The 24981-nt window shown below is 40.8% G+C and overlaps 3 protein-coding genes across 4 annotated transcripts in view; 1 reads left to right on the top strand and 2 right to left on the bottom strand.

The window, feature by feature from the left end:
• Positions 1–4390: 4390 nt before the first annotated feature.
• icmt (isoprenylcysteine carboxyl methyltransferase) lies at positions 4391–11305 on the bottom strand. The gene is made up of 5 exons (XM_079676462.1): positions 11052–11305; positions 9794–9882; positions 7355–7524; positions 6173–6390; positions 4391–5768 (listed from the first exon to the last, which is right to left on the bottom strand). The coding sequence occupies exons 1-5, from the start codon at positions 11268–11270 to the stop codon at positions 5589–5591; spliced, it is 876 nt and encodes a 291-aa protein (XP_079532588.1). The 5' UTR covers positions 11271–11305; the 3' UTR covers positions 4391–5588.
• The window catches only part of LOC307036288 (uncharacterized protein), an 80974-nt gene continuing 67283 nt past the window's right edge, over positions 11291–24981 (top strand). Inside the window, exons 1-2 of one of the 2 annotated variants that reach the window (XM_079676463.1) lie at positions 11291–11511; positions 19703–19815. In XM_079676463.1, coding sequence (XP_079532589.1) covers positions 19792–19815 — 24 coding nt within the window. In that variant the 5' untranslated portion in view covers positions 11291–11511; positions 19703–19791. The remainder of the gene's footprint in view (positions 11512–19702; positions 19816–24981) is intronic. The other variant, XM_079676464.1, reaches the window with a different exon arrangement.
• Positions 13339–17829, bottom strand: LOC307037215 (uncharacterized protein; the record flags this gene model as incomplete). The annotated part of the gene is made up of 9 exons (XM_079677992.1): positions 13339–14011; positions 14519–14693; positions 15135–15376; positions 15470–15517; positions 16099–16159; positions 16294–16362; positions 16570–16656; positions 16953–17012; positions 17746–17829. 9 exons carry the CDS (start codon positions 17827–17829, stop codon positions 13860–13862), a joined length of 978 nt encoding a protein of 325 aa, XP_079534118.1. The 3' UTR covers positions 13339–13859.

Consider the following 24981-nt stretch of genomic DNA (forward strand, 5'->3'; position numbering starts at 1 on the left):
CTCCTTGTGTACTTGTACAGCCAGCCAGTCATATTTTGGCATTTGAAGTGGGGTGCTGCTCAGAGGTTTTGAGTGATATTACCTAGGTCTTCTTGAGCCACAAACTGTCTTGTGATCTTATCCATTGTGTCCTTGTCTTGTGATTTTTGACCGAAAGGGCATTACATTACATTACATTACATTTAGCTGACGCTTTTATTCAAAGCGACTTACAATAAGTACATTCGACCAGGAAGATACAACCTTGAAGAAAACAGAATCATATAAGTACATAAGGTTTCATAGAGCCAAACATTTCAAGTGCTACTCAACTGGCTATAGATAAGCCAGTCCTTTATTAGTATATAAGTGCTCTGTTAGAAGTTCTTTGTCAGTAATTCTATCGCTCGAAGTGGAGTCGAAAGAGATGAGTTTTCAGTCTGCGCCGGAAGATGTGTAAGCTATCTGCTGTCCTGACTTCAATGGGGAGCTCATTCCACCATTTTGGAGCCAGGATAGCAAACCCACGTGTTTTTGCTGATGGGAACTTGGGTCCCCCTCGCAGTGCGGGTGCAGCGAGCTTTTTGGCCGATGCAGAGCGGAGTGCACGTGCTGGGGTGTACAGTTTAACCATGTCCTGGATGTAGGAAGGGCCGGATCCATTCGCAGCATGGTACGCAAGTACCAGTGTCTTGAAGTGGATTCTAGCAGTTACTGGAAGCCAGTGAAGGGAGCGGAGGAACGGCGTGGTGTGGGAGAATTTAGGAAGGTTGAAGACCAGACGAGCAGCTGCATTCTGGATGAGCTGCAGAGGTCGGATGGCACATGCAGGTAGACCAGCCAGGAGGGAGTTGCAGTAGTCTAGGCGTGAGATGACGAGAGCCTGGACCAGAAGTTGCGTCACTTTCTGGGTCAGCTGGGGACGTATTCTCCTGATGTTGTAAAGAGTGTATCTGCAGCAGCAGGTTGTAGCAGCGATGTTTGTAGTGAAGGACAGTTTGTTATCTAGGATCACACCCAGATTCCTTGCAGTCTGAGTTGGGGAAACAACAGAGGTGCCGATGTTGATTGTTAGGTCAAGAGTGGGACAATCTTTTCCCGGAAGGAAAAGCAGTTCAGTCTTGTCTAGGTTGAGCTTGAGGTGACGAGCAGACATCCACTGAGAGATGTCAGCTAGACAAGCAGAGATGCGTGCCACGACCTGGGTCTCTGAGCGGGGAAAGGACATAATTAATTGGGTGTCGTCAGCGTGGCAGTGGTATGAAAAACCATGCGGGCTAATGACAGATCCGAGCGAGTTTGTGTACAAGGAGAAGAGGAGGGGACCAAGAACAGAGCCCTGAGGGACCCCTGTAGTTAATTGACAAGGGTCGGACTCGGACCTTCTCCAGGGCAAAAGGCTAGACCTACTTTGGTTGAACAATGTAGCTGCGTCCCTGCTTTTTCCAGATTGAATGAAAATGAAAAATATTGGTCATGTTGGTAGGCGTGTTGTTAAGTGTTGGTAAGTGTTGGTACGTGGGTTGAGGGGCCCTTAGGTCTCAGTGCCCAGGGGCCCCAGGTACTAATCCGGCATGGCCACCCGGACAGTTTAGACCCAGCAGAGCCCAGGGCCGGGCATCGCTCAGCTGCAGCCCCACTGCATCCACCAGCTGCTGTAGGCACAGGGTCCTGGATCGGCACAGCGCCACCATCAGGCCGGGTGTTTCGCTGCTGACGTCCAGCCTGGCTTTGTGGATTAAAGGCTCCTTTAACAACCAGTGCAGAGAGTCAGTCTTTGGACACCTTTTATGGTTAAAAAGGGCCCAAGACTTAAAAACACCCTGATAAAAGCCCACTTCACTTTAAAAAAACTTTAAGAAATCTGTAATCTAGGCAGTAAATTGCTGTATTACCCACAGTAATTTACTTTGAATTTGTAATACAGTGTGATACTGTACATTATGCTGCATTGTGGGAATATTATCCTTGGCCTGGAAATGTATACAGCACTTTAAAACCATACTGTAATATTACAGCAATATGTACATAGTGCTGCTGCATTGTGGGAATATTATCCTTAGGCGGGAAATGTATACAGCAATTAAAAAACGATACTGTAATATTACAGCAATACTGTAAATAGTGCTGTAATGTTACAGTATAATTTTGTTGTTACTGTACAATATTTCGGGGTGAAAATATCAGGAGCAAGAGGAGAGAACCGCTGTGACCTTTAACGGATTATTTAGGTTTAAACGTTATTATTGCTGGTTTTCCCCCCCCAAAAGTTCGTTTTTTATTTCGAGATTGAGTAGCAGTATTATATGGATAAACAGCTTCAACAGTCAGCGGACCAAATGGAGGAGAGAGATACAGAATGTCCTCACCCAAATCGAGGAGGAATCCTCCAACCAAGATCTCTCTGCTGGTCATGATGGCACATTTCAAGGAAAAAGAAGAGGCTCTTTTCCTTTTGGCTGATGTAAGTGGAGTTATACATTATGACCTTGTGCAATGAAAATAAAATAATTTATGTCTTTCAAATATTACATTGTATTGTAGATTAATTTGAACATATGATTGTGTGTGTGTGTGTGTAGGACTGCAACCAAGGATGAAATTGAGGCTCAACTGACCCTACCAGGCACACAAAGGCTGATCATGTTAGGTAAGGATTTGGTTTGACACTTTACTTTTGACATGTAAAGCTGAACATTTATTTTAATTCCACATGTTTTGTATGTGTGCTTCATACATGTATGATCAGTATTTCATTTTTCAGTTTTGAAGTAGAGAACATTTTCAATGATATGCTGCCTTTTCCATTTTGTCCACTTCTCTTGCAGGGGACCCTTTTACTTTCACATAATTACAGAAGATGTACTGTTGTGATCATATGTTGTGACCTCACTACTTGTGATTTTGTATTTTAATTGGTCTGTTGTATTTGAATCTGTCATAAACTCTTGTATTTATATCTGTTATATGAACTGTCCTATTTTACCATGTTTTTCATATTGAACTTAATATTGAAATGAAATAAATAAACATATTTTATTTAAATTGTATCCCAGTTTTTGTTTATCGTTTCAGGTAGCACCTATTGCAAATGAGATCTAAAATTGTTTAAAGAGAAAACTGCAGTAATATACTGTTTTAATGCATACACTACTGTAAAATGATACTGTATACAGAACAGTAATGTATTGTGATTATACAATACCAGTATTGTATAATCACAGTAAAATATTGTTTTTGAGATTACAGCAACATAGAAAATTACAGTAATATACAGTAATATAAAAATACAGCACTGATTTTGATACTGTAAACCAAACACAAGATCGCTACTGTAAAGTAAAAATACAGTAACTTGTTGGTAACTTTGCTGCCAGTATATTACTGTAAAATCCCCTGTATTTATTTTTTACAGTGCAGGTTACTCACACGTCTGAGAATACAGCTGATCTCTCCACACTAAACCAGCCAAGCAGATATTTTTGTAAAAACTGTGTTCTTAAAGTGGCTGTTCGGCTGGCCAGGTGGACAAGGCCCTGCCCCCCCTCCTCTCTGGATAAAAAACGCATCCCCTGTGGTATTAAAACCAAGTAAAAACAGACCTTGAGAGTTGGCGCGTATTTTGCTCAGGAGGGGTTCCAGGGAGAGTGCATAGAGCAGCCCTGACAGAGCACATCCCTGCCGGACCCCTCTACACACAGACTGCCTGTTTGTGCAGAGGACCCGGTGCTCTCTGATTTGATCAGAGGTCTCTGACTCGTTCAGGGAGAGTGATGTTTGTGCAAACAAGAGGTGCTCCTGAGCAAAGCATCGCCCCCCTACACTGCCTCCCGGGAAGAGGGCCGGGACAAATGCAGAGTCTTGGGGAAGCACCATCTCTCACTTTTTCAGAGAGCACTATTTGTACATTTTCTAGTAGTCAGACTACAAATGTCCACTTGAACCGTTTAACTCATTATACATTACTAAACATTAAAGAACAGCGAGTTAGTGAATCCTGTCTTAATGACATAAAGACACAGCCTTAAAAAACATGCTGTTTGAGAACCACGGTGTAAAGTAACGAAGTACACTTACTCAAGTACTGTTCTTAATTTTGAGGAACTTGTACTTTACAAGTTCCTCAAAATTAAGAACAGTACTATTTTGCTAATTGATAACACTTGATCAATGATCAATAATTACAAAACATCATATATATTAATCTAAAATGGACCAATCTGCACAACGACTACTTTAAGTATATACTGATGCTAATACTGTTACCCGAGTAACATTTTGATTGCAGGACTTTTACTTGTAACAGAATATTGCTACAGAGGATACTTCTACTTTTACTCAAGGACCAGATCTGAGTACTTCCTCTTCTCTGTTGAGAAGCAATGCACAGTAATCAGTCAAGAGGTTTCAGTCAGTTACAATGTCTTTAATACAGGCCCATGGTAAAGTGTTGTGCAGCCCTATCATTACACCAGCCTCCACAGTGGCTTCACACATGTGCTACAGGTGTGTCACTTTACACTCAGGGTGCACACACTCACTCATAACCCCTAAATACACATGCTTACACACATGTATCCTTAACTAAATGTGTGTGTATAGACAGCATTATGTGTGTGTATGTCCAATGGGACCACTGTGGTGGGTACCCAATATTCCTTCGGTGGTGGGCATTATGGGGGGAGCCTGAGAGGAGCCCTAAGCCACACCCCCCCCCCCCTCGCCCCTTCCACGCAAACCATATGTAGGTCTCAAAAACCAGAGAGAAAGATATACTATTCCACATTTTCTACATGTAATCATTGTTAAATAATGCTTTTGAAGATAAATTCTTAAATACAAAATCTAATGTCACCTATTGTCCCTTTACTTCTATTTGGGATGCACTGGTGATAAAGAGCTACTGACTGAGAACTCTAACATCTCAGGTTTCAGTGGAACATCTATTCTGTACGAGAGGCTTATCCACCCTTAAAAAGTACATATTATTAGGGACACTACTGGAAATATGTAGCTTAAACCTGCTGTGGAGTCCAAGAGCCCTAGTAGACCTGACACCTCTAAAACGTCACGGTGACCCCCCCCTCAGGGATGGCTCGAGATACTAGACGTGGAGTGGATCTGTGAAGAGCTCTTCTGAAGGGCGTCACTGACTGACAATATATCTATTCTTTAATCTTTATACATTAACAATGCAAACAGTGAATAGAGACAGTGAAATGTTGACGAAAGGACAGTGGTGAGGACTTCTTAAATATTTGGTGGATTACCTATGAAACTTTTGGTCATTTCTCCCTGTGTGATGATATGTGATGGCACAGAGGCCCGTGCAGAATCAGTCTTCATCAGTGAGAGCACTAAGCATGGTGGAAGCATGCAAACAGAGTAAAACAAGTGGAGTAAAACATGTAGTACAGTGGAGGTTGTCTGGTCTTTAACTGGATTTTAAAAGTTGGTAGAAAACAGCAGCCCAGCTGCCTGCCCCCCCTGCTGTCACTCAGGCTGTGAGCTGCAGGGCCGTCTGGAGGGCGAAGCCATGGTAGAGCTGCACCCCCCAGGTCTGACCTGCCCTGATGCTTAAGTCTACATCCAGCATCCAGCTGCTGGGACTAGTTGACGCGGATGCCTGAGATGAAGGGCAGCCCGGTGGGAACCCTCTTCTTGTATTCCACGTAATCCTCGGTGAAGAAGTGGATGAGGGAGAGCTCCTCCTCCTCGATGCGCTCCCGGAAGAACCGCCAGCTGGCTATCGTGTAGCCCAGTATACACACCGGGTTACACAGCATGACCTGCAACAGACACCAGTACACACATCATGTCAACCCCCAACTATCACTACATTATTTCACTAAGTGTGAGGCTCCGAGCATCAACAGTGTTGGAACTATGCTGGAATCTAAATCCCAGATTGTCATTCTGCAATCATGAAATGGCCGGAGTCGCACTATTTGTTAAAATAATATGAAGATTTTAATATCGTAAAAATAAAATGTACACTGTTTGATGAAAAAAGGCTAACAGTTTGTCCTTTAGTATTTGGACACATTTGTGACATTCATGACTAACATGGTGATGAAAGGGTTTCTGAATAACCCGAACGAGGTATGAGTCTGAGGTGCAGCGTTATTTCAGAGAAACAGAGGACATTCAAAGTTGCTACAGTAACATTGTTGCTGGACAACACGCAGCTCACCTGCGTGCCTGTGCTCCAGTAGAACCAGCCCACATAGGAGGGGTGTCTGAAGTATGCATAGACCCCGCTGGTAACCAGCACGTGGCTCTGGGCCTTCTCATTCTGCACAATGTGGTTGAAGTTGGAGCCGGCCGTCAACATGGCTGCCTTACGCAGAGCCTCCCCACACAGCACCAGCAGCAGACCCACAACGCTCAGCCAGTTCAGCTGCTTCAGCTCTGAGAGAGGGGACAGCCTAATTAAACTCTGGGACACATCACGTGATGCCCATGTCCTAGTTCTATTCCACTCGACAAGTGTGAAAATGCAGTCCAAAAAAAGAACTGTAATAGAGAACAAAACAATAACACAAAACTTTTTCGAACACAATGGCTCCTTATGCACCAAGCTAATCTTCAACATGATCCTATTTCTCTGCACCAAGCTCAGGTAAAAGGCTACATTTAGGAAAAAAACGTTTGATTAAGACCGAAGATAAAAATACATCTGGACATTAGATTATTTAACTTTTTTATTGATGGTTTGTTAAAAACAATTCTTTAAATGTTTTAACATGTTTTGTAATTATAGAGGTTACTCAGTGTTACCCTCCCCTCATCAAGTGAAAATAAAGTATGACTTCATTGTTTTTCTACAGCAAAGCACCTGACGCTCCTAATGCTTGACTTGCTGACCTGAGGTCAGTTTGAGGACATCAGTTGGACTCGTCTCTATTTGCTGCTGTCCATGGTGCTGAACTCAGACCTAGCATTTCATAATGCAACAAAGAAGTGTTGACAATGCTACAGTGTACAATTCTACAATGCTGTCTACTGAGTGAAGCACTGATGTGTGAGTCACATAGGTAGTAAGGAGTAACAAGCACATCCAAACTGCTATTCTTACATTTCACAGCACTGTTTATCTAGAACACTGAATATTGAGAGAAAGTTAGAAAGATGGGCTGGATTCAGATCTGATATGTACCATCAAACCCAAACCCTACTGACAACAAACAACCACAGCATCATCCTCACATTTTAATTCTCAAACTTCTTAAATCTTAAATGTGATATCGGAGAGCAGAGGTCACTGATAGAGTGGACATGACTGGATTGACAGTCAAACCTCTTCTGTGGCATCAACAAAAGTACACACACCAGTTCTGAGAGACTGTGAGCAGGACACTGAAGACACACCAACCTGGAAAGGTGAGCTTCTCCACTGTGAACTCCACCCATGATGAGACGGCAGCCAGGCTGTACTCCACACTGTGGTTGAGCAGGAAGGAGTCCAGGGTCAGGCTGTGGGGGTTGATGATGGCTGTCACCAGGTACTCGGAGTAATGGAAGAAGGACAAGGAGCACAGGTACCTGCAGAGCAGTATTATTACCAACATGTTGACCTGCAGCAGGCCTGGACCACAAACACACTGCATCTCTGTAGAAAACTAAGCAAGGAATTATCATATGGTTTCAGTGTGTTAAAGGGCAGGCAGTAGCTCAGCCCATACATGAGAGCCCCGCCGCTTTTTGGGTGAAAACACTCGCAGTCATTTGAATGGCGGTAAATACAGCTTCTGAAGTTTTTCAGCAATCACATAAAAAAATGAAAAACTATTTTTGTATCTACAATGAGCCCAATTATGATGGTCAGACAGGCAAACAATGAAATAATGTTATTGGAGATTGATGGTCACCATCGATTTATGGTTTGATTTAAATCAATAGGGGATAGATGTTCTTTTAACTAGGTAGAGGTATGGAACATCTGATCTTTTGTTTGACGACTAAGCAGCTTCAAGGGATGATGGAACTATTTTTTCCACTTGGTGCTGATGCTTGGGTTGCGGTCGAATAGTCCAAAAAATCAGCTCCTATCATCTATCCCTATCGTCTATTCCTTGACCTGTGTGTGAAACGTCACGGGGTTAAGGGATATCGGATAGGAGAATTCAAAAGGACTTAGGAGAAGAAACTGCGGTACTTTAGAGCAGTGGTTCCAAACCTTTTTTCCCAAGAGCCCCCCCAAATGACTCCTGTTGGAAGTTGTGCGATTCACAAAGGGATTAAACTGTCTAAAACACATGCTCAAAGTAAGCCGGATTTTGCCGATGTGTTTACGTGGATTCAAAAGTCGTAAATAATCTACTAACTTGAATCGTTATTCAAATTAATTAATCAAATTTTTTTTATTGTAATGTAGAGACAAGGCTTTTAGTGACAATGTATTGCTTTACAATTATACGTAAAAAAAAAAAAAAAAAGTCTAAATAGGATATTTGGCCTCAAATCATCTAAGGCCTGGCGTCCCCCTTGCGATCTTTGGCGCCCCCACAAGGGGGGCGCGCCCCCCAGGTCGGGAACCACTGCTTTAGAAAATCCGACTGCACTTTCACTATCCGACGTGTTTATGATGCGCCAGCAGACGTCATAAATGTGCGTCTGCTGCTGTGGGGAAACTATGGAAACTACAGTTTTCAATACAGCGGACTACAACATGGATGTTTAATAAGAAGGAGGGACTACTGTAAACTCATCTAGAGACTCTGCAACGTGCTCTGATGCTGTTGGTTTATGCTTTATGAACGTGGACAACAGAGAAACATATTCTTCATGACCAAAGTTGGAATTTAAATCCAGGGGAGGGGTTACAAGGCTTGCGTCTTCTGCTGCATTCACTTGCACATTAGGGATTTTCTCATCCCGTTGATGAGTCCAATGAGCCACAACTTTTATTTCAAAACAAAGCTGCCAGCCGGGGTGGCAAGGCTATTTGCCGGTAGATCCGCCCCTGCTTGTGCAAGTGACGTTTTCTGCCAGACGCTGTCTCCTCTCTAACTTTAGGTCACTTCACTAAAGGTCGATCCATGTTGCCGCTTGCATAAAGTCAGCTGAAGTTAACTAGCTAGATTTCACTGTTTCTCGTTATTTTTTTCTCCCGCTGCGCCTCCCCTGAAGCTCACTGTCGCCACCCAGGGGAGGCGCGCCTCACACTTTGAAAACCGTTGATGTAGAGAATTCGAACAGCTCTTATCATGGCTGCGACTGAGGTTTTTCCGGGTCATTTCACTCCATTAGGAAGGATTCTAAGATAAACTGACAATTCGACCGCAACCTTTGTTTTCACCGGAAAGTGGGCGGGCCGTAAATTTGCCAGGAAGTGTTGTAGCGCTGCGCTACAGGGGCTTGGCTTGGGATCTGGAAGGTCATTAGGTCAAGTCGCCGCACGGACCAAAATAAACATGTATATATATTGTGTGATAATGGGATACATCAGATGCAAGTTCAACTCCTGGGCACTGCAAAAGGGTCCTTGAGCAGGACAAAACATGGCAGCTACTCTGACACCTCTCCATTAATGCATGTGTTGGTCAGGCCTAGTGTCCATAAATCCTGTTTGTGCATGTGTGTATTTGAAATGATATGAATTTCCTTAAGGGGATTAATAAAGTATGCCTCCCCGTTCAAAATAAAATAACAAGTCGACAGGGTAGCGTTTATTAACACCGGAACTACGTTTAAAACGAAAATAAATATTAAACCTAAAATGAATTTGAGAAAAAAAACTCTAAAATGAAATGCATACAGCAGCGTAATACTACTTTAAATAGTAAATTGAGCATGAAGAGAGATTGAGTACCAGCCAAAGTGTGTCCACGTGGTCTCAGAGCAGCTGATTATCAGTCCACAGCCGAAGATCACTCCCAGGAAGCAGGCTCTCACTGCGACCTGCACACATCCACACACTGACCATCACCATTTCATCATTTATTACAAGTTAACAAACCACACAATTAGTCTTGTTCTGTTTGTTTTACACATCATCTCCAAACAACAATTTGGAGTAGCAAATCAACTCTAAAAGTGTAGCTAGATTTCATGCTGTATACTAGTCAGTACATGCACTGCATTTTGCTGATTGTGTGGCAGGAGCTGGGTTATTTGTAAAATACTTCAATTAGTGTTAACAGAAGTAATTACATTTGCCACAAACCCAAAACAACTCTAGATTGGGTTCTGTCACATATAGGCAGTGGTGTAAAGTAACCGAGTACATTTACTCAAGTACTGTACTTAAGAACAATTTTGAGGTACCTGTACTTTACTTGAGTATTTCAATGTTTTGCCATTTTGTACTTTGACTCCACTTCCATTCAGAGGTAAATGGTGTACCTTTACTCCACTACATGTATTTAATACCTTTAGTTACTTCACAGATGTGGATGAATGATGTGAAATATAATAAAGTGTTAAATCCGACTTTAGTTCCACCTAGAGTAAATTCACAAGCTACCCTGCCTGCAGTATACAAAGTCATTCAAACTAGCTGCACCTTTACCAGCTTTGAGAACACTTTCATGATCAATCATTATAAAACATATCATATCTATTATTCTGAAATGGACCAATCTGCACAATGACTACTTTAACTTTAGCTACATTTTGATGATAATACTTTTTCTACTTTAGTAACATTTTGATTGCAGGACTTTTACTTGTAACAGAGTATTCCTACAATCTGGTACTTCTACTCTCTTCCAGCTATGCATATAGAACCTATCAACTTAATTTCTAAAGCTAAATGTTACATTTGAGGTGGCTTATGAACTGATCCACTGCAGCTTTAGCTGGCTCAGCTTGAGTTCACCTGAGCGCCAGCTGTCTCATTCCTCTTTAGCTAATGAGATTAGTCAAGTTGACTAAATAGGGAGCTAATGCTAGCTAACGTAGCATTGCAACACTAAAGTTGACACGGGCGCAGTAAGCTGTCCGACAAGTGTCTCTACGTTAGCCTGGAGGAGGTGGAATACTTCAGTGCTGGACAGCCACTGGGCATGTCACTGTAGCTCAGTTCAGACCAGGATCAAGCCGAGCAGCCGGCTACCGTCAGAGCTTACCTTGTACAGCGGTCCTCTGTAAGCGACCAGCAAGAGGCCGTTGATAACTGCAACGTGGATGCAAATCACTATCTTCCCGGGAGTTTCCGTCAGATAGTCAAAGACCCAGTCAACATGTCCGTAACACGTCCTGATAAATGGGATTACAAGCACGCTGAGCCCTAAAAGAAATGCTTTTATACTTACTCTTCCTTCTAGCACTAACTTCCTGCCTGCCATGATGGAAGTACTGTGCCGTGTGCCCAACTAAATATCGCGAGACGCGAGTGAAAACCTCGCGATGTCTCTTTACGGTTTACAGTTTACAGAGGATCATCCCAACTGCTCGGTTATGGCTAGAAAGGATCCGTCTAGTGTAAAACTCTCGCAATAGTTTGCAAGTCACGTGGCTGAATGTTTACGTTTGGCAGGCAGCCTTTCAGTTACGATCGTTAACATCAGTGGGCCACAGCAAATCATGGTGAGAAGCTAAACCATCTATTAATTATGTCAATGACAGGGAGTGTGATTGTTGAAATAGGGTGTTAGCGGTCTTGCTGTTCAAAGAAGAATGACAACACTCTAGATCACCAACACTATGGTTTATTTTTTATTCACAACGTTGTCGCAATAAAAGTCCCAAGATAGCTGGTGCAATACAATGTTCCCTTTCAGTGTTTTACTATTATGTCTGATGTTTCTCTATTAATATTACTTCTGCATTAATGTGTATGTTGCATGTTACTGCTGTAGGTGTTTCCGAGCCGCTCCAACGAGAGTTACAACGAGAACGTGACGTCATATTTACACAAGACGGATCCTTTCTAGCCATAACCCAACTGCTCCCCCCCTACTGTCACTCCCCCTCCTGTCTTTATGGAAAGCCCAAAGTGCCATAATTTGCCTGTATATTTCGCCCGTTTTTTGTAAAAACGGCCGAATATACACGCGAAGATACGCGCAAATATTTGCGTGGGTTTTAATGAGCCCCTCCTTCTGATTTCCATAGCCACTAAATTAAAAGTTTCTGTAACCAATCAATGAAGAGTAAAGCCAGACCAAAGCAATTGTAGCTATGCCATTGTGAGGCTGTGCAGCGAATTGTACATTATTCCAGATTCAGGGGACTAAGTATTAATTTGCCTTTGAATATCTAGGCTAATCAATATATCAATCAAAATATCAATATAACCTGCCTTCAGTGTCTTTTAAAAATAAAATTGCCTTATCTTTTTACTTAACCCTCTGGAGTGTGAAGTGAAGGATATTTTTCTCGATTTTTAGATGTCTCCTTAAATCACCTTTTAAATGTACTTCTTATAACATGTGTGTGCTCTGGAGTGTGAAGTGAAGGATATTTTTCTCGATTTTTAGATGTCTCCTTAAATCACCTTTTAAATGTACTTCTTATAACATGTGTTACATAACAAAATGTTCAGGACAGTCTCTGCTCTTGCTAGAAATGCAAGTCACTCACCTTAGAGCACTGGATTATAAGATCGTTAGCTGAAAATGAGAAATCCGATTTTTGGAAAACTTCAAAACTCTTGTGAAAACACAGATTTACTCATGTGTTTCAGATTTGGTTTACCAAAGTCTCTGGTTCACAAAAGTAGTGAAATATATGAATTACACGATAGGCCTATATAAATGTGTTATTCATGTCTAAAATGAAAATGTGTAAATTCGAATTTAAAATAGTTCCATCCCTCTACTTTCACCACAGAAAAGTTACATCAGGACTGATTCCCCAGATAGCAAAATATGAGTGAATCAATGTTGAAATATGGTTAGGCAGAAATATTGAATCCATGTTGAAACCTAGACATTGAAATTAAACAGAAAGCGCAAATTGTTTTAATGTTGAATAAACGTTGGACTTTCAACCATAACTGACACTATATCAATGTTGATTCAACCATCATCTAAATAGGAATTTACATGCACATTTTTGGTTGATTTTACATTGAATCAATGTTAGGAATCAACATTGATTCAACCATCACCCAAATGGGAATCTACATATACATTTTAGTTGATTTTATATTGAATCAGTGTTAGGAATCAATATTGATTCAACCATCATCCAAATGGGAATCTACATATACATTTTAGTTGATTTTATATTGAATCAGTGTTAGGAATCAATATTGATTCAACCATCATCTAAATGGGAATCTAAATGTAAAACTTACATTAAAATATTCAACTTTTCTAAGCATACTGTAACACATAAAAAAGTGAATGTTTTTCACCAATGAGTTTTCTGCGTATAGGTCTACATCTTAACAGAACATTAACAAGTGCAACATCAATACTGTACTGAATGAAGTGGTCCAAACTTGTAGACACACACTACACCATGTATTGTTGGCAGACGATTGTTATTAGCTTGTTCAAAATGACCTTGAATTACCATATTTCCCAAAAAGTATGAAATCAAACAAAAAATAACAGAAAAAATGATTTTAATATTCAAATTTATTTTAGAAAACAGGCAGCAATGCGTCCCTGAGCAAGACTCTTAACCTGTTATTGCTCCCCAAACGCTGTCGAATAAATGCAGAGGACACATTGTATGTGCAAATATACAGTGACACAAGATACCCCCATAAAAAAAAGAGGGTGTGTAAGAACCATTGGTGCAACTCCAAACAAGAACAGCCTGAAGCTTCAAGTCTTCCATGAAGGCGAAGCTGTAAACATTTGACTTATTTTTGACTGTAAGAACAACAGTCTATTGTCCATGAAAGAACAGTATTGTCTATGAGGCGGTAACCTTTGTACTGTAAGCACAAGGAAAACACAATAAGATAGTGGTGGGGTACCCTAAGTCGGACTTGCGTTTGTTTCACTTGTGTTCGTTTCACTTGTGTTCCTTGGGATGCCTCCCTCGCGCTCTGGAGCATAACGAAGCCACTTCTTCACAGTTTCACTGAAGCCATTGTGGGTCAGCTTGCAGTCGAACTGCCGAGCAGCAGCTGAAAGACAAGATTACAAAAATAAGCGTGAGGAAGAGAGAGTGTGTGTATCCCATACAACTTCTGTTATAATAAGAAAATCCCTCTCACTCTGTACAGTAACACAAGCTACAGTCAGCAGCCAGTTTGCTAAAAGACTGGACTGGAAAGAGGAGCAAACGGCTAGCCTGGCTCTATCCAGGTAATAACATTTATATCCGAGCACCTCTAAAGCTCATCAATTAGGTTGTCTTTTTTTGGTTTATTTCTTATAGCTTCACCATCACCTGATTCCAACCTAACGTTTTTTGTTAGATTAAGTTCATGCTTTATTCTTCAACAGGGGATTACAGAGAGACATGAAACAAGGGCAGAGAAGAGACATTATATATTATAGGAGTTGGATTCAAACTCGGTAGTCGGTACTATATGGCTCACAAAGAGCATAATTATGTTCTGAATCACCATCAGTCACACCTCACTCCCTAAACTTAAGCTAATAAGTAGTTTGCAGGGGAGGAAACTCACCAAACATGCAGTCTTGTATTGCCGTTTCCTTGAATGGCTTCTTGCTGCTGCAACGCTTGTCTTTCTTTCCAGCCCAGTTGTACCGAAAGGCTAAGGCGTTAGTCAGAGCAGTTGCCAGCATCCGTCTGATCAGGTTCTCTGAATTGGTGCCTTCTATCAGAGCCAGGCGAGCAATCTAAATCAGACGAGAGAAACAAATAGGCCACTGCTTTAACTGTTGTATTGAGCTACGTTCTGTGGGACATACGTTAGAAACAGCACAACAGCACTCTTATTTCATACACAGAGACCAACTTTGTTTTTTATACACTTGATACACTGATATTCCAGCCCATGGTATTCAGTCAAGTTCATGCCAGTCGTTATGTTTAACCACTTTAACCCTGGTGTCCCAATTTTGGTCATGTCAATATAAATGTAAAAAATATATTTGAACAATTTCGAAACTTTTCCATAAATAGCAGATCCTGCTCATACATGCACCGTGACAGGTTTTGAACTTTTAGACTAGAATTATTTGTGGTTGAGTAGCTAAAGGGCAATAACTAAGCACATTTTGACCGCACTGATATTATCCACATTTCATAAATGAATGCAGTTCAGTCTGTCAAATGACCATCTTTTGACGGACTGATTCATTCTTCAGCAATGATTCAGCCTCATTGAAGTCGTCTTCATTGGCGATTGGCAGCTGGATGGGGAACATATGGGTTGTGGCTGACCCTGATCCCTGACTACCAGCCGGGGTCATGTTGCCCTCTGCCAACTCATTCTTGATGAACTGCACATCTCTGGACAGGTCCTTTACCACCTCAAGTACTTCAGCGAGCATTGAAGTCATCTTCTGGATGGCAATGTCTTAAGAAAAATATAATTGAAAAGTGTAAAGTGAGAATTGAAAATAACCTGCAAATGACTCGTGAGGAATTACACTAGGTCTAATAGACTTGCCTTTCAAAAGCAGCCTGGTGTCATCGACGTGCATCTGTGTGGTTCCATCTGTAAAACGCAAACATTCATGAGACTTAATCACTGCACACATTTTGAAAGGTTATTAGGTGTGTGCGTGCGTGTGTGTGTGTGTGTGTGTGTGTTTGTGAATATATTGTGATCAAGTGTTTAGTCAGTAACAGGGGTCTCCCCTTCCCTACAGCTCTTTGGTAAACAGAAAAGGCATTTTCAGTATCCTATAAGGAGAGAGAACTCATACAGATTAATTGAATACACAGGACCACAATGGAAACAAGCCCTCAGGGCTTTTTGTTATCCTTGGCTTTTAGCATTATCGTATAACTGTGCCCCTGTACTTTTTTCAAACTGTTGATAAAGTATTCAATCAAAGAAGGCAGATGAACAAAGAAGAGAGCAATGATCATCATCAGAATATAGAGATTTAACCTTTTCACACACACACACACACACACACACACACACACACACACACACACACACACACACACACACACACACACACACACACACACACACACACACACACACACACACACACACACACACACACACACACACACAGATCAGAAAATGTCTACAAAGGTCAGATGATCGTCTTGTTCACTTACCATTGTGACCATGATCAGGCACTGACTGCATGGGATCAAAAGCAGTTTCCTCTAAAGAAGTCTAGAGGAGGGAAAAACAAATGCTGTAACATTTACACAAAAAACACGACTAGTGTGATTTGATTTGTCTACAAAGATATTACTTTACATTTTAGTAGTAAATTAGGTTCATTAGTGAGGAATACAATGGCATACCATTTTGTGCACTTTGTGGGGGTCCAAGGGGGGTGTACTGCACCGAGCCGTATCCCATTCCCGATATCCCTGTAGAAACAAAATCATTAGTTATATTTCACTATACTTTTGGAGTAGCAACACAACCTGATGTTCCAGCATATTGTTGTCAACTACCACAGGATGTCTGAACACAAAATCTGAATTGTAAGTCATACATATATCAAATAGTATTCATTGAGTTCTGTGTCCCCTTCTCTCAAAACGTCAGTGTAGTGAAAGAGTAGGGCATCATACCAGTACTTGTACTTGCTCGCTGTGGGGCCTGTAGCTGTGGGGCCTGGAGCTGGTGGTAATGGGCAGCACCAAATCCTGACATCCCAGCTGAAACACACAGTAGGAAATAAAGTTATTAGCATATGACACTATTGTAACCTCCCATGTAAGGAAATGTTTGATTTCCTTTCAGCTGATCCCTAGATGTAATGCATTGCTGACCCAGGGATAAAATAAAGGGATGAAAGCCAAATGCACTGTCCCAATTTTCACTTTCATCAAAAACGTTATAAAGATAATGTGACAAAACACACATGACACAACACAGATGTTTAAACATGCCAGAATGTTTAAACATGCCAGAATATGTTATGTGACTGACTACTGACTGTTTGATAACTCACCATCATGAACTTGCTCAGGTGGAGATTGCAGGTAGTTGCCATAGGTGCCAGTAACCAGATCTACAAAGGGGCAATGGAAAACAAGTTATGACAAATTGTATACAGAGTGCTCCATCTAAAAGCATCGTGTACTATTACACATATTTATTATTGTGACATACCATTCCTTGCAAGTTGTGAGGGTGGAGTTTTGTAGTGAGCTGGAGTTGATCTTGGTGTTATATCTGAAATGCATACACATTTTAATTTAGATATACGTCTTCTGTTGCATGCATGATGCCAGCTCGCTCCTCACAAGAAAAAACACACATGATGATATGGGTTCACTTACTGTTATTTGGATCAGGAGACAGCAAATTGTGTAAATAGCCGAAGCTGCCATTCAATGAATCTAAAAAGATAAACCAGCCAGTGTGAGAATTGAAGATAGGCTACTGCAAATTGTGTTTAAACAGTTATCCAGTTGATGTTTTAGCATTGATAGCAACATACCATTCATTTCCTGGTCTGGGGACTGCACAGCTCGAGTCTTGCTGGATTTTGGTGTCTCTCCTACAACATAATTTAGTTGGCATAATTTTATTCACAATGTATTTATTTTGGGCTAAAACTATATAGGCTAACTGCAACCAATGCACAAGCCCAGTGTTGTAATCAAAATGGTCAGTTTTTTGTTGGTACAATGTCAGACAGGTGTAATTTGTTTTTAACTGTGTCACAGTGATCACAGGGCTATAGTGTCCAGAGTTCCAAGAGTGCCTATATAAAAAAATGCATTGCATTGTCTCAATACCTGGGAAAACCACTTCAGGTGGTTTGGCAAACCGTCTTCTTTTAACATCGCCACTCGATTGGTCATCAGAGTCTGAGTGCTCATACTGGGGATTTGGCCTAAAGAATACAATATACAGAATGTAGTCATACTATGTTAATTAACCAAGTCTACAGTCTGAATACATATACATCTGGACCACAATGGAAACAAGCCATCAGGCCTTTTTGTGTTATACTTTTAGCATTACTTGTATAAGTGTACCACTATACCATACCTTGAACAATATCTTCACATCACCAATGCTGCTCCAACACCCTAGTGTGAACTGATCTGTGATTGGTCTAGCATGAGGCAAGCTGTTATTATGAGGCAATGTCAGCTGAGCTGTGTGGTTTGCTGAATCCATGTGGTAGCATAAGCTGAGCTGTGATTGGTGTGATCGCATGGTGATAGAAATAAGGAGAGGTACAGACTAACCCTAGACAGCAGGCCCTGTCAGGGCCACGCTGAGGGAGAGAGAAAAGAAAAAGAAAAGAGTAATCACTATACCTGGATCTTCTTTTCTGCCGAAGTTCTCCTTCGTCCTCAGATTCTATTTCGGAGGTTGGACACATTGTTGAGGTGTACTTGGTCTCTCGTCGCTTAGCTTCATCAAAGGTCTCTGGAAAGAGCACAGGGAAAATGACAATTATTAACGTGACTCCAGTCAGTGTTGAAGCAAAACATATATAATACTTGGTTTAGTTAGTTACTAATGTAATTGTACTGTAAAGTAACCGTGGCATCCCTATTCTGGTCATGTAGGTGAACATAGTTGAAAATAAGCAAACATTCTGCAAAAATAGCTGATCTACAAGCTCGTAATGTGTCACATTGTGAGCTTGCTAGATGTATACATACTGTATGTGTTGCACCGATTACTCACCACAGGTAATAAGGAGGCGTACATGTGAGCTTCCTAGATGTATACATGTGTTGCACAGATTACTCACCACAGGTAATAAGGAGGCATACATCCTTATAGGGGATCCATTTATCATCTGGTTTCATTCCACCTCGAAGGGCCTTTGTGAGCTTTATGTTTTTAGGGGGCCATAACAAGGTATTTTCTTCATCTTTGAACCAGCTCTCTAAAACTACTGCTGTCCCACCATTTGGGAACTGTACAACTGACCACAGCACAACCTCACCATCCATCTTGAAAGGGCTAGGGCTGAAATGAGAAGAATTGATCATAATGATCTCTCCTTACAAGCCTTTGCCCATACTGTCCTACAAGGCCAAAGTGCAGTAACTACACAAATAATTATACTGATTAAAAAAAAGCTTAAGTGTTTCAATTGGCCAGCCAAATGGGTTAACGGTATATATGTGATATTGCACTAATTGACCTTTCGCAAAGCCACGCCCCTAAATGCCCGTTGTCCAATCATATTCGATCACGTGCGCGGCTCCCTGTGGAAGTCCGACAAGCTTAGCGTTCAAATTCATTGCGAAAATGGTGAAGCGTTGTGCTTATGGTCTTTGCAAATCAGATAGCAGATATCCCATAAGCTTAGAGGGGGGGGTGATATTTTACCCTTTTCCTAAACCCAAAACCCGAGAGGAGAGATGCCGCCAGTGGATAAAGAAATGCGGCAGGCCCCATTCCCAGTTGAATATGGCGAATATCAACAAACACAAATACGTTTGCTCCAAGGTAAATACGTGCTAACGTAGCTAGCTAGCTAGCAAAGATTACATTCACAAATTAACTAAATAATTTAATTAACTAATTTCACTAACTAACGTTAGCTAAAGTCACACGACTACAGCTGTAAGCTGTGTGCTTCTAGGTCGTTTTGACCATATATATCACTTGATGCATAATAATGTCTGAACAGCTGAGCTCCGTTATTAGTCTACCTGTGGTCAAAGTACAAACAAGAAAGCCAACAGGCAATCATTCATTTATTTTTTGCTTTAATCTTTGTAGCATTTTGTTAATGGAAAGCCTACTGCCGACTTCCCTAATCCTGCTGCACAAGTGGGCACCCCGACCCCCACAATGGAACAACACGGTGGATGCAGAAAGCCACCAAGGAAACGGTAGTTAACTTTAGACAAACTACAACATTTAATGCCTCTTGTGATTGTATTGTTTTATTCCAAAATAATAATAATAATTCCGTCGAATTTGACATACAGCTCATGTGGTTTTTCACTCTTGCACTGCGACCTGTATGCAAGTGCCTCTATTGATGTTGTGCCTCCCTCTTTTCTAATGTTTATACTGTGGATATAACCCTCCATAGCGTATTGTAGCCCCTTTTGTCGGGACCTGGAGGATATTACTGCGTTATTGCTCCAAAATGAGTCTGTTAAGGCGACTCCGACGTTGCGGAGACCCTCCATTATGGCTTTGTTTAACGCATCTGGCTCTCAGCTTGTCGGACTAGCAACAGTAACCAAGGGGGGGCGTGGCTTTGCGAAAGGTCAATTGAGCATCTGTTCATGATTGAGGTAATTGTTTATCCCCCAAAATCATGAATGCTGATCTGAACTTTGAGTCAATGTGTCCAAAAATGTAGTTACTGCGCTTTGGCTTAGTAGGGTAGTATGGTGGTTATTTTGCATAATGAAGCATCGGTATTGCAATGGCACCATCTCCATCTGGATAGAGAAGACATTTGCGCTTGATATAACAAAGTTTACCTATCCCTATAATCTCTTGCAACCCACTGATCTTGTATGTACCAATGTATGATGACTCACAGGGATACATGTAGTATGGCTGTTTGTGTCTGTACTTTCTGTAAATTATATATACATCTTCCTCTGATTTAACAATATTCTCTACTAATGCAAATCCATCTCCCACTTCAATACAATTGTCTCCCTTCTTTGTGGACAAAATGAACATATGAGTGGAGACCTTCCTGTACTGTTGTGAAGAAATGAACTGTGGGGGCACAGGCCCATCAGTGTGGATGTTACGCAATATTGGATCATTGGTGGGACATAGTGCTCCAACATGTGGAATTTCAGACAACCTTTTGACTACCTGTTGTAGAGGCTGATGTGGCTTTCTTAGAAGATGCTTAATTTGTCCAAGATAGGTCTCAAAGGGGAATCCTGAGATATTATCTAGAGTGCCACACTTCCTGTATTCCTCAGCCAAATGAATAAGCTGGTGTACATTGTACACAATCTCATCTTTTCCATACAACTTCCCAAAGTGTTCAACAAAAGAAACCATCAACTTGTGCACAAAGGCTAACATTTCCTCAGAAATACCAGGGGACAGAAACAAGTACATGCCAACAGAAAACAACATGAAGTTGTCGTACAGCTCACTGGGGAGGGAATCCTTCAAAACAACAGGACCCCAATACAACATGAAGGATCACAACTCGGTAGCTTTCCAGCTATCTATATCTGACAGTCCCCTTGGTTTACGGTTGAATTCACAAGGCATGTAGGAACGTAGCATTATCAGTTTACCTGAAATGGTTTCTACAGTTTTGGAAGGAACCCTTGTTGCCAAATTCTTCCCCTTTAACCACATATTAAGCAGTTCCCTTGTTACTCCAAGACAACAGAGATGCATGTAATCAGTTGAGAACATAGAAACCATCTGAACTAACCCAGATAAAGGGCTCTTGCCAATGTGATGTTCCTCATCAACCATGTCAGAGAAACTCGAGGTTGTCCTGAGTCTCACTTTTGTTTCAGGATATGTACGGTAATTTTCTTCCTCCATACACCCTCCTGAAAACACTTGTTACAACCTGAATAGCCATTAAATGCCTTGGTCTGCTTAATATACGCTCTAGCCGGGGCATCACAAATAAAGGAAGAAACCTCTACTTTAAAAAGCTTGTCATTATAAATAATGCCATTAAACAGTACATTCTGAAGATCTTTGACAAACTGCTCTAGGTACTCAGAAACACTCTTTGGCTTGCTTAGACCACAAAAAATACCAACAACAAATGGGGACTTGGTGTAATCACATTTGAGACATCCAAGTATGGGCCAAACCTGAAGTTTAGAACTTTTGAATAAAGGTAAACCATCTATATTAAACTGTAAAATAAGTGTAGTCAGAGTTGCTGGTAAACTCAAACATGCCAAACGTGAAAGTACCCCTTTTACTATACCAAAGTGATAGTACTCTCCCCCTTCAATTTTAGTGGTAGGCACATGTTTTTGCGTTCCAAGCAATGTTCTTCCATCTTTGGGACGGTTGGGGTGAAATATCTTCAAGATAGACAGCAAAGAGGATAGTGCAACCAGAGAGACTGAATAAGATGTTGCCCAATATTTTAAACTTATCATGAGTAAATCTTCATTATGCTCGCCACTGTCAGAATCATTTTCAGATTCAATTTTGTCAGCCTCATCTATACTTTCAAAATGAAAATCTGGGGAAGCCTTTGAGGTTTTGGAGTTGATATTTTCACTCTGATCACTGATAATTAGTGGTCGGTGTATTGGCAAGTCTGATGTAGTTGGTAAAGCATCTAGCAGGCACTCAGAAGAGGTTGTGACAGGAGTTGTGCTCTCTAAACAGTGAAGGTTTGTACTTGCATTATTAGCAGCAGTTAAATTATATTCAATGAGGATATCCTGCTCTGTCTCTCTCACTAATTTGTTGACTTTACGTCTTTTAGCCCAATAAGATGACATTACCTTAAGAGTGATGAGGTGCTGTAGTCACTGTACATAAATTGTGCCCATTTACTTGGCTGTAATGGACTGAGTCTTCCTTCTCCAATTCTGCTCGTCTGGAAAGTGGTACGTGATCCTGAAAATGGGAGGGAAAAAAAAAGGCCAAATTAATGTGCTGCAATATCACTCCGAATAAGTGTTGCAATAAACAAAATTCAATTTATACATCTTCTGTAGTGTTAAAAAAAAAAGATGAAGTGTCAGGGATTGTCATGAATCTAGAGAGGGTATGACTGTTAAGGTCAAAAACATCATGATACAAACAAATTACATGGCAAAAACAAAATGTGTAACAGGGTTTTTGCTATAATTTAACAAATTCCTACAAATAAAAACATGTGATGTCTTACTCCCTCCCAAAATTGGTATGAATTGTATCTATTATTGTGATCAAGTTCAGTTCCGATTCGTTTTTACAACAAATAAATAAATGGTGCGCTTCTACAAACAAAAAACAACATGACTGATACATTTAAACAAACTGCTTACAGGAGATTAACTACAATATTGAAAAGTGTACATTATCTTTGGAAAATAACACAGGAATAATGAAAGTTTGAGGTGTGTGGGTTTTACATTCACAGAATTACACATACTTCTGGGGAATAAACAATTAGTGTAGTGTTAAGGCCGGAGACTCTCTTTACTTCAGTAGGCTACCTGTTGGATTTTCAGTTTGTAGCTAACTCTAATATCACGGCATAACAACTGAGAATATTAGCTTAACTGGAGTTAGCTCCAACTGAGAATATTAGCTTAACTGGAGTTAGCTCCACTGAGACTGAGAATATAGCTTAGTAAAATACCGATTGCCAGCATAAAGTCATATTTATCATTTCATTTCAAATTTACCGCGACTCGACTTTTGCAGTTTTCCACTGACAATCCCTCCAACTGACTTCGGTCTTGAGGGCGCCTTTTTTTCGCGCTTGCTTCAACTCAGATATTGCTAGGGGATAACAAAAACGATTCTCTTCACTTCACTAGGCTACCTGTTGGATTTTCAGTTTGTAGCTAACTCTAATATTACAGCATAACAACTGAGAATATTAGCTTAACTGGAGATAGCTGCAACTGAGAATATTAGCTTAACTGGAGTTAGCCCGAACTGAGAATATTAACTTGACTGGAGTTAGCTGCAACTGAGAATATTAGCTTAAATTACGTTAGCTCCAACTGAAAATATTAGCTTAAAGATCTGGAGTTAGCTCCAACTGAGAATATTAGCTTAAAGATCTGGAGTTAGCTCCAACTGAGAATATAGATTAAGATACCGATTGCCAGGAGAAAGTCATGTTTATCATTTCATTTAAAACTTACCGTGACTCCACTTTGGCACAGTTTTCCACCGACAATCCTTCCAACTGACTTCGGTCTCTATGGCGCTTTTTATTCGCGTTTGCTTCAAGTCAGATTTCCTGCGTTCAAAAGGCCCCGGAAATGGGAAAACTCCAATTTGAAATTATGCTAATTCCCACGGATACATAACCACAAGACAGCAAGAAGATACAACTACAAATACAATAGGCCTAAAGACCCATAGTAGTATTGAAAATATTTGATTTGATTTGATGAAAAAAATAAAATAAATCTGTATTTCTAACAAAGAACTTGAAGGCTATTCATAGGCTTTTTCCAACTCAAAATTGGGACTTCCTAGTTCCCACAAATGCAGCATAGTTTAAATATGGGATGAAAAAGTTAATGTCAGAAAAACATATTAATAACTGTTTTCTTTAAGAAAGCTATTGTTATTCATTATTAATAAAAATGATAATAGTTATTTAAATGACAATATTTAACCCAAATTTAAGACAAATTAAAACATTGTTTTATTTTGTATTTATTGGTGTTAGAATGTCACCCTCAGGATCAACAAATTGTCACAGTTTGCCTCCAAGTCCCTTCCTCCAGCCAAACACTCTCATCCCCTGCCCTCTGCTTTACGATCTGTCCCTGTCACACCTCCCAGGCCATGAACTTTCTCCCTAGACCTGCCATACTCGAGCCATCTGATGCCCTCAGACTTTTTCACCAGACTTCATCATTCCCCTGCTCACCTGTTCAGCCACTCACTACATTTAACGGTCAAGATCCTTTTTTCTTTGCCATTTCATTCCAGCTGCTATATATAGCTGTCTTGAGTTTTTGCTTTTGAACTTCTGTCACCCGATCCTGGACCAGAACTTGCTTACCTCCCTGCATATTGTCTATCTACCCGTTACCCGTTCACCTGTGTGCCTGTTTGCCTACTTGCACCTGCCGTAAACTAATTTACAATAAAACATTGCATTGCTTCAGTCTGCCTGTCTGACTGCATTTGTATCCCCTGCTTCCCACACTTCCAACCCACTGTAACGTTCACAGATGGAGTCGGAAACCGGCTTCAAGTTATTATGCTTTAATAACTCTTATTGGCTTAGAGGAATACGGGTACAGGTACAGGAACAGGTAAAGGTACAGCTTGGGGTTTCAACCTTACACAACTATAACTCCCACACACACTCCTATATATACCAGTGTCTACGTCACAACTTCCCC

Source organism: Notothenia rossii (genome assembly GCF_949606895.1).
Source record: "Notothenia rossii genome assembly, chromosome: 4".
NCBI classification, from domain to species: domain Eukaryota; kingdom Metazoa; phylum Chordata; class Actinopteri; order Perciformes; family Nototheniidae; genus Notothenia; species Notothenia rossii.

What these genes read in the sequence shown, in the direction of transcription:
- icmt (XM_079676462.1), bottom strand. Translation starts at nt 11,270, where the DNA reads ATGGCAGGCAGGAAGTTAGTGCTAGAAGGAAGAGTAAGTATAAAAGCA. An exon ending in ACAGAGGACCGCTGTACAAG is followed by an intron (nt 9,883 to 11,051) that starts GTAAGCTCTGAC and finishes GGATGTGTGCAG; the next exon opens with GTCGCAGTGAGAGCCTGCTT. An exon ending in ACGTGGACACACTTTGGCTG is followed by an intron (nt 7,525 to 9,793) that starts GTACTCAATCTC and finishes ACTGCTCTGCAG; the next exon opens with GTACCTGTGCTCCTTGTCCT.